General features: G+C 37.7%; 2 protein-coding genes across 2 annotated transcripts in view; one reads left to right on the top strand and one right to left on the bottom strand.

Annotated features, from left to right (window-relative positions):
- Positions 1 to 10,285, bottom strand: part of LOC127850612 (uncharacterized) — a 1,644,088-nt gene that overhangs the window by 1,245,553 nt on the left and 388,250 nt on the right.
- Positions 110 to 10,285, top strand: part of LOC127850614 (uncharacterized) — a 182,634-nt gene continuing 172,458 nt past the window's right edge. The window contains exon 1 of one of the 2 annotated variants that reach the window (XM_052383783.1): positions 110 to 1,298. In XM_052383783.1, the coding sequence (XP_052239743.1) occupies positions 1,268 to 1,298 (31 nt within the window). In that variant the 5' untranslated portion in view covers positions 110 to 1,267. Of the gene's footprint in view, positions 2,166 to 10,285 lie in introns of both variants that reach the window. The other variant, XM_052383784.1, reaches the window with a different exon arrangement.

The raw sequence follows: 10,285 nt of genomic DNA, 5'->3' as shown, positions 1-10,285 counted from the left end.
ATCTGCTGCATGTTTGAACAAACGATAAAAAAAATGTACTAGTAAAGAGTTATCAACATGTAAGTAATTTATATAAATTTAACAAATAATATACGCAATGTGTATCGAAAATATTGCAAAAGTATGCTCAATATATACGTATAAATGATCAAAACTAATAGAAAGTAATATCATATATGCATATTTAGATTCCAGAGCATTTCGAAGAATTGTCTATTCGGATGTTAGCCGCACTTGACGACAGTGGAGCTGGGAAGAAAACTGTATTGGAGCGGAGGAGAACTTACTTGTGTAGGGAGCACATTGAGAAAATAGCATTTGAGAAAATAGCATTTCAACTACAAGGAAAGAACGTTGAGTGTTTTCATTTCGGGAGCCAGTCGGAAGGGACCACAACTCCCGGTCTCCAGTCTGATATTGATTTTCTACTAAGTAACCACATAACCAATATCATGACCATCTGGGAAGACTGGAGGGCTGGTATGAAAAACCTTCTGATGCTCCACGACAACACCACTCCACCTCAACAGTACTTGCTACAAGTCTTCCAAGACTACACACCGGAACCAGTGACCAGTCTGACCGATGACAGGTTCGTAAGGAAAGATTCTGGGCAAATACTGTTAAGCGCTGAAAGATGGAAAAATGTAATCGAGTATGAGAATAGGGATCAAGGGGAGGCAACTAAAAATGGGCCTTCTGTGAGTTTTACGCCTAACTGGGATATTGTACTATCATTTCATATACGCAAACCTCTTCCTGAAATACAGCACTGGATAGACAGATGTAGAGGTAAACACTGGCCACCTGTTCAGCTTCTCGAGGCTGCACGGATAGCTCCGTGTTTCCTGGTACCAGCAGGACATCCAGACAGCGATTACAAGCGTGAAGAATGGCGACTGTCTCCAAACCTGATAGAAAGAATGTTGATGTTTAGCTTCAATATGACTCAAATAAAATGTTACATTGTTTTAAAACTAATCAAAAAATCATTATTTGCTAACATTGTGGGGGATGCTATTACAAGCTTTCATTGTAAAACTATAATGTTTTTCACATAGAAAGAACACATCCTTGTCTGTGGTGCGAACACAACCTTATGTTTGTACTTTTGCTCTGTTTACACGTTTAAGGCGATGGCTGAGATTGGGAAGGCTTCCGCATTATATCATAGAAGGTGTGAACTTGTTCGATGGGAAACTCTCAAAGTTGCTGCAGAAACGCCTTTTAGTGTAATATGACTCGTTGATAAGGAATAACTTACAAGATGTTTTTTTGTATTGGTATAGATAATATAAGTTGTCGGTTAACAAGCGTGTAGTATGCGGCATACTGTACAGGCTGGAGAACTCAGAGGTGTATTGTTTACATAACAGCATCAGATTACTGCTGAAGTGTCAGTACTTGGAAAAATTGAAACTAGTGTTAACAGGTATCAAAACATGTACAGAGCAGTTCTCATTCAACCTTCGAGCATAAATTAAAATGTGTAATACGCAATTGTTTTGAATATTTTGAAAACTCAACAAATACCATGTCAAAAACTGCTGCTCTTGAATTGATTAAACACTTTCATGCGTTACAAATTTCAATTCAATCATCTTACTATTTGCGACTACAAAACGTTTCTTGACAAGCGAAAATATAAGGCGTGTCCAATATTCCTTAAATTCGGATGTAGCTTCTAGTCGCGGGTTAAAGTTGCTTCTATGCTATACTGCAGTGGTCATCTTCAGGCGGCAGTTCGAGTGCTGGAGAATGTAGAGAGGAGGTATCACAGCAAGGTCAAGGCTGTGTGTGCATTTATAGTTAAAGAGGGAGAAAGGGATCTGAAGGTGTTTGCTAATATGTTAGCAGGTAACAAAGAAGAGGGAATTAGTGAACCACCATTCGTATACTGTGTCAGATTTGTAAGGCAAGAATCGTATTGCACTCCTGCCATATTATTGTTTGAAATGAATCGCAATAACACCGAAGAGGAAGTGGCACAGAGAGATTACACTGACAAACTATGGATGGACAGTGCTGAGGTGGATGCCCGTCCATTCCTACACTATCTGCAGTATCTCACATATGGAGGACTCGGTGAACGTGACAAACAGCTTCATGTTATGGAAGTCCTCGAGGCTTATATAGATATAAGAAATCAACTCAACCTGTATCACCTAGAGACTTCACTCAACTTGCTCGGGCATTGTTATGAAATGGAAGGAGACTATGCAGGAGCGTTACGTTACTACGAGTGGTCGTTGCGTTGTCGTCGTACAAACAACGCCGCTAACTGGCACGTCCTGCGTATTATGCGTCTCATAAGTGGTTAAAAGAACAATGTAACAATGTAACGACATTAAACAAATAACTATAAACCTATGTTAAATATAAGATATTTGTGACCAGTTAGTTAGTCTCGAATATGTAATTTAATGATATGTACATGTATTATAAACTGTAAGAAGAGGGCAATGTATTTGTATGTTTCAAAATATTAACATCGCTATATTGTACACTCTGAATTGGTGTGTTGAATACTCTCTTATTTATGTCAAATACGCATGATGATGTGTAAATTGTTATATGCACGTGCTTTGTGATGAATCTTTTGGACGCACTTTAGAATCAGAAGTTATAATCAACCACTACGACTATACATATAATTCATATATTTATCTCCACGTGGAATATATACGTGTGCCCAGCAAGGTCAATAAGCCATTTTACAGTTCAAATTGTAATTAAATCGTTTTACAAATGAATAAAAAAATCAAGATGTACGCTACATACAATCTTTCTCAATTGCGCAGGAATTGGATGGAGAATATAAAGATTTGATACAAAATGTATTACTGCATTGAATAATGAACATATATGAATAGAGCTTGTTTGCTATGAATACATTTGTAAATTTTAAATTGATGCTTTTGTGTATATTACCCGAGCATGAAATGCTTATGCTAACCTTTTTCTCGTTCTTTGCAAATTAAATCTTAAATATAGTACTTGAACACAATACAATACCAAGTTGAACAATGTCCATATGTTTATTCACTCATTTACACTTGATGTGCGTAGAATGTGCGCTCAAAAGTGATAAAACCCATGCCTAATCAATGGTTTATAACCTCAGAACAGACAATGCATGATTGAGGAACGTATCGCCAATCAGCACTATGTATTCCTTTCCATGATAAACCGAGAAGACAATAACATCGAAATGCATTTATTCTCATTTTTTCATTTGTTTTATTTCCAGTGCGTCTATTTCTGTTAAAACATAACTAAACTGCTTTTACTTTCAACCTTTTCTGCTGAACAAACAAACGACCAATATATTCGTTATATGATCGGATCTGAGCATTGGCTCTTATAAATTGACTAAAACATAAACACATTCTCCGCATATCAGATATCGTGATCCATATCTCCACTGTGTTCTCGTAGGATTTGCATCAATCTGAGAAGTTACCAATGTGATCTTAAATCTGCGGATACTGAAAAGACTGACAGCACCAGAGCAGCATACACTAGCTGTACATAATATATACTTTGCTTGTGGATTTAGATGTCGCTCAGAACTTGAAACGAGTGAGCGTGCTGAGTGGTACGCAGCGAGCCCGCAATTTGACAAAATTCGCGGTTGCGCTCTTGAATATTCATATAATCCTTGCATTTTTTTAAACCAGTTTAATGTTATCCTGATGTACGAATCCACCTTAAATTACGACATTCAAATACATTTAGAATAGTATTGCGTTAAACAATGTCCATGTTTATGAAACCATACATACCCCACGTGCTCAAGCGTCCGACCGTCATTGGTGAATACTTTTATCGATATCTTGCTCAGAACACAGTAAAATGATCACATGTACAATTTGTTAACAAACAACTGCGATATTAAAGTTTGAAAAGTCTTTACGTGTACATCCAATCCATGTGTACAGTAAAGAATATGTGTATTGCATTCCAAAGCTTTGGAAGACAAATATATTCAGTTAATTGATTTGAAAAAACGCATTATTATCACGTTATAATAATGTAAGCAATTCTCATTGGACAGGGATTCAAGTCGCTATTTAAGGATTAATATTCACTCCATATACGGTACTTATTTATTCGGAGTTTAAAACGATTGATGATATAGCAATCCATATATAAAATTATGACGACAAACTTTATTCAATTTGAAGTAATATAACTTGATGCTCTCAACATTTTCGTTGAGGCTACTTCTACAACTTAATCGTCTGTAAAATGACGAGGAAACATTCAACATAACGATAATGGAAAATTAGCATTGTCATCGCTTACGTAAGAAGCAAAGTGCGTCACATACCGGAAGTGCATACCGGAAGAGCGTCACATACCGGAAGAGCGTCACATACAGAAAATGCGCATAATTAAGCAAGAGAAACGATACGATTTTACAACATCTAAAACACTTCACTCGCTACAATTACAGCATGTATGATTGCTGAATTCTGACATACCGTTTTGGCGGATTCGAATGGCGACAAAACGCCATAACGCTAACACGAAAAAACGTGAAATGTCATGTGTGTCGTTTTTTGTTGTTGTCTTTTTGTATTTCTAACATACACATACGCCAGAACGATAAATGAGGTGCGCCATCGCGGCAAAAATGGCAGAAAGAACGATGTATTCATTGGTCGCATTTCGGTGTGATGGGTAAGAACAGCGATAACACGACTACATTCAAAGTCGACACATACCTTTGGATATATGTGTCGTTATTGGCGTGCCGTTGTACTGGCGCCATTCAAACAAACCAACATACCAGAACAATACGTCAGAAATCACACACCACACCATTTACACTAAGGTACGCACAATTTCCTCCAAACACTCGAAAAGTTCGCTCACCTAATGTAACCACCCTGGTCGGATGTGAATCCCCGCATATCGCCGTGTAAAAGTCAAGATTAGCATGCACTTCGTTAAAATGCGTCTTTCATAGATATTGCTCCGATAAGCCAAGTTGAAATGCTCATAAAAAGTAACATATAAGCAACGTGTTTCATGGGTTGGATTACTCGGATGAGGGTTGTGTTTCAAATATCACATGCTCGTCTCATTAAAAATCGTGCGATAAATTTCAGCCTCGTTATGGGAAAACTGGGCCTAACACATGTACGTAAAGTGTCGTCATATTATTAAAACGCTCTCAAGTCTGTTTCTGGGTAGAACCACTACTTGTTGTCTTTTGAAAGATCTCAAGAACGCTCCAACGGAGGGGATTCAACTCGTTACCTCCTGGTCGCTAGGCGGACACCATATCCATATCGTCACGGAGGGGATCGAACCAGTTACCTTCTGGTCGCAGGGCGGACATCATATCCATAGCGTCACGGAGGGGATCGATCCCGTTACCTCCTGGTCGCTAGGCGGACACCATATCCATAGCGTCACGGATACATTTTTGAAACTTGTTTATAAAGTCCTTCCATATAGTAGACAATTTGTTGCTGTGTTAGATAGTCGATTTATGTTCACGAATGATCAGAGAAATTAATACACAAGTTTCGCTGTCTTGGGTGAAAACATGATTGATTGAATTAATTAAGTTATGGTTATGGGGGATCATATGCGCGTAAATGTTAACATTATTTGTTAATTAAGTTACAGGTTTAGTATGAATTTACATAATATTGGAATTAATATATTGTGACTGATCATTTGCTGAAGAAATAAATAATCAAATGACAACAACAAAGTTAGTTTTAGCTTATGTTTTTTCATCGTTTGTTAAGCTTATTACATGGTTTAACGGGAGAAATGTACGCGAAAAATAACGTCATGACGTAGGTACCGGTTAAAAATTATTGAAATTCTTCATAATTATATTTTCTCTGTTTGAAACATTGAATTAACAGTTGTTTATCACTGACGTGTTCTCATAAACCGTATAAAAGCATATAATAAATCCAATTTATATTTAACTGGCATTAGTTTTTATAGACGTCACTGACATTTCTTCGATAAACAACTGTTCATTTTGAACAAAGCACAGTTATTAAGGTCAACATGGAACAAGCTAACACTACATTTGCAGGAGATGCGAGCGAATTTTTAAATGCTATATAAGGACTCTATATGATGTACTTAACATGATTTAATTATATTTAACAATCGGGATGCATTTTGCTAGATTTCCATATGTGCCGACCGTCGTGTATTTGTTGGCGTAAGATGCTCGTTTCATATTCGGTTTCATATTCGTCAAATGGCACAAACATTAACTTTCACGCCTTACACACTCTTCATTTATTGAGTGAAAACAAACAGAGAGTTAAAGATACGCGCAATTTAGTTTAACGTGCAATAGTCATACAGATGAATATGTGTTAAAATGTTTTTTGTTTCCAGATATGGTTTTAGCGTGTCAACTAATACAACATATGCAACGAAACATTACTTTCCCACTGACGGAATTCGGGACCCACTGCATATTAGCCGTGCTCTGGGAAAACGGGGCTTAATGCATGTGCGTGAAGTGTCGTCCCATATTAGCCTGTAAAGTCCGCACATTTTAATCAGTGAAGACACTTCCCGCTTATGCATTAAATACTGGACTATACAGCCTAATATGGTTCGATACTTTACGCACATGCATTAAACCCCGTTTTATCAAAACGTTGCTTAATTGTATTAAATTAGTCTATATAAATCGTCAGATTCATATTGGCAAACAGGTATGGAAGCTTTCTTGTGTTGACTACTCTTTGAAAAAAAAGATTCATTAAATCATGAGGTTCGCTCTGTGAAAATATAGTTAAACATATGTGCGTTTAGTGTCGTGCCTGATTATCATGTGCAGCCTAGAAAGGCTAATCAGGGATGACACTTTCCTCCTAAACTAGATTTTTGTGAAGAAGAGGCGTTCTTTTAATAAAAAAAATTCCATTAGGGCCGACAGTGTCGTCCCTGATTAGCATATGCCGACTGCACAGGATAATCTGGTACGACATTTAAACCATAAGAGCTGACAGTGTCGTCCCTGGTTAGCACATACATGTACAAACTACACAGGATGATCTGGTACGACATTTAACGCACAGAAATTAAGCTCGTTTTTTTTCAGAGCGAGGCTCACTTCATTCACAGAACCAGCATCTTTTATAATAGTCGTAAATGCATGTTTTCGTACTAGTAATTTATTGACTAGATGCACACTAAAAGTACATGACTTAAAAGTTAAACAAATGGTACGAAATATGAAATATTGACAGGAGACAACACACATGGGAATAATACAATATTAATGTGCATAAGATGTACATTTAAAATGACCCAAAACGACATGAAAGACGACTCTGTAATTTGTGTATGTTATGTGTATTAAAAACATAGAAATTTAAGTGTAATTTTTTTTTTATGTTGGCATTTTCTATAAAAAAAAATTCAATGAGACGTCGCTTATATCGCCGAGAGAGTGTATTGAAATTCAATCAAACCAACAACTTTGAGGAAATATCTACATATTTAACGAACTGAAACTGATCAGATGAAGATCTTTTTGGGAAAACTGCATGTGCGTGAAGTGTCTTCCAAATTTAGCCTGTGCAGTCTGCACAGGCTAATGAGGGACGACACTATTCCAATTTACTGCGAAAATAGAGTTTAACACATGTGCGTTTATTGTCGTCGCTGAATAGCATGTGCAGTCCACAAAGGCTAATCAGGGACGACACTTTCCGCCTAAACTAGATTTTCATTAAGAAGAGGCGTTCTTTTAAAAAATATACCATTAGAGCCGACAGTGTTAGCATATGCCGACTGTACAGGATGATCTGGTACGACACTTCACGCACAGGTATTTAGCCCGTTGTTTCAGAGCGAGGTTCAATTAATTAACAAAATCAGCATATTTAATAATAGTAGTAAAGACATGTGTTTGTACTAGTATTTAATTGACTAGATGCACACTAAAACATGACTTAACAGTATTTTTTTTTTAATATGAAATATTCACAGGGGATGACAAACATGGGAAAAATACAATATAAATACACATAAAATGTACATTTAAAAATTAACACATCGACATAAAAGACGACTATGTAATTTGTGTATGGAATGTGCATTTTAACATACAAATTTAAGGCATTTTTACACTTTTGTTGAATGAGATTTCGCGTTGAAAGAGTGTTTTGAAATTCAATCAAAACAACACCTTTATGGATATATTTACACATTTAACGAACTGAAACTGATCAGATGAGCATCTTTTTGGGAAAACTGGGCTTTCTGCATGTGCGTCAAGTGTCTTCCCAGATTAGCCTGGGCAGTCCGCACAGGCCAATGACACTTTACGCATGTACTGCGTTTTCGCTAAACAAAGACGTTCGTTGAACTTAAAATACTATACACGCGGATGTCCACCCTCCCTGATAAGCCTGTGCGAACTTCACAGGCTTATCTGAAATGGCACTTTACGCACTTTCATTAAGCCCATTTTCCCAGAACGAGGCTTAAATCTGCCATTGGACGTTGGTAACCCAGAAGGAAATCATTCGCAAACTAAATTCCAATGTAGAATGTATTTTAGAACATCTACAGAATACTCGTAATTTAAGGCCAGCGTGTAAACATGTATTGATGGGAATGTAAAACAATGTATTCTACTCAAATCTTATTAAATGAATATTAACGGGAATTATTTAACATTAAAACAACAAAATAATAACTGCTAGCATTCTGCACACGAGTAAAAACGTGCATTCAGAAAAACGAAAAACGAGACGATAGAGCTACGACAAAAATGAATATATGAAAACAGTATCGTGCATTAATGGAATGCACATAAGGCGGGTAACTAAGATTAATGCTATCTTATAAAAATCAGATACACTATTCGTCGTTAAATCCCCGCAAGCTCACGCACGTGAATAACAACGTTAAAAGTCTTGGCAAACGACTTTGCGGGAGAAAAAAACAATCCGACAAGCAACCCCACGTACGGATTGTGTCATTTCTAGTGCGGCGTCCGCTTAACGCTGCCAAAGGCTGTACATCCTCTGCATCTCATCGCACGTGTAGGAGGCGTAGCTCGGCACGCAGTACCCGTAACGGTCGCTCAGGAGGAAATTTCCGCCGCCGGAAAACCTGATGCAGCACAGCGGCGAGTTCGATCCGTACTCCGTATCGCGCGCGCAGCAGGAGTCTCGGTAGAAGCCGCAGATTTGTCCCAGCCTGAAGCAGTTTTTGTTATGGAAGTCGCGGACAGCAAGAGCCGGTTCCGATATTTTGTCTTGTGATAGAGACGGCTCATTTTCCACGCCGACTCGTTTGGGATTTACTTTTGCGTTCCGGTTGTCCGGACTTTCGTTGCGCTGCTGTCTTATCTTCACGCCGTCTAAGATGTTAATTAACTTCTCGAGGGTTTCCACGAGATTTTTATTGGTGTCGCCACTAGCCTGGATGTTCTCGACTATGCGTATCGCTTCGTCGAGAGCAGCTGTACTCGGCCCACTGCCACCGCCGGAAATGGATCCAGAGAAGGCTCTGGCCATACCGTCGACATGAAGGGAACTTACGTCTCTTAGCGAACTGCAATACATATATACGTGTTGAGAAGTGTATGTTCCTTTTTCTTGGAGTGTGTTGTTGAAAGAAATGGACACAACTTTTTTTAATTCAAGTATGCATATCTTGATTGAAACTGTTCTGTGTTATAAGACAAAAATGACTCAAAATAATAAAAAATAAAACGTCCTAAATGTTGAAAAGGTGACGAAATCGTGTCGTTTTTTTTTTGCTATTACAATTTGATGACCAACATGCTTGTTATACAAAGTATTATATTTACACAATGTCAATTTAATTGTTGACACAATTTCACCTTAAATATCCTTACTATATATATAAGCGGTAATTTCGCTCTAATTATTTTACACAACTACATCATCCGCGCAATATCTTGTTTTATTGCTATGTACAATACAAATATTGCAATATTAGACTTAATAAATGTTCAAAATTCAAGGCACGAGTTACAAGGCATATAATGATCCTCGTTCTGAATGCATCTGCGTCAATCGTCGAACCATATTAGCTCGTGCAGTGTGCACAGGCTAGTAAGAGAGAACAATTTCCCCCTGCATAGGATTTTTTTAGCCGTTTTTAAACGAAACACTCCTTCAAAGCAGATAATGATGTCTCTGATCAGCCTGTGCGGACTGCAAAGGCTGATATTGAGTGACACTTTGTCCCTTAATGCATTAAGCCCAGTATTTCTAGAAAGCGGCTCTGATGTACATGTACCTTG

This window comes from Dreissena polymorpha, chromosome 11 (genome assembly GCF_020536995.1).
Source record: "Dreissena polymorpha isolate Duluth1 chromosome 11, UMN_Dpol_1.0, whole genome shotgun sequence".
NCBI lineage: Eukaryota > Metazoa > Mollusca > Bivalvia > Myida > Dreissenidae > Dreissena > Dreissena polymorpha.
This window is presented reverse-complemented; position numbering and strand designations above follow the sequence as displayed.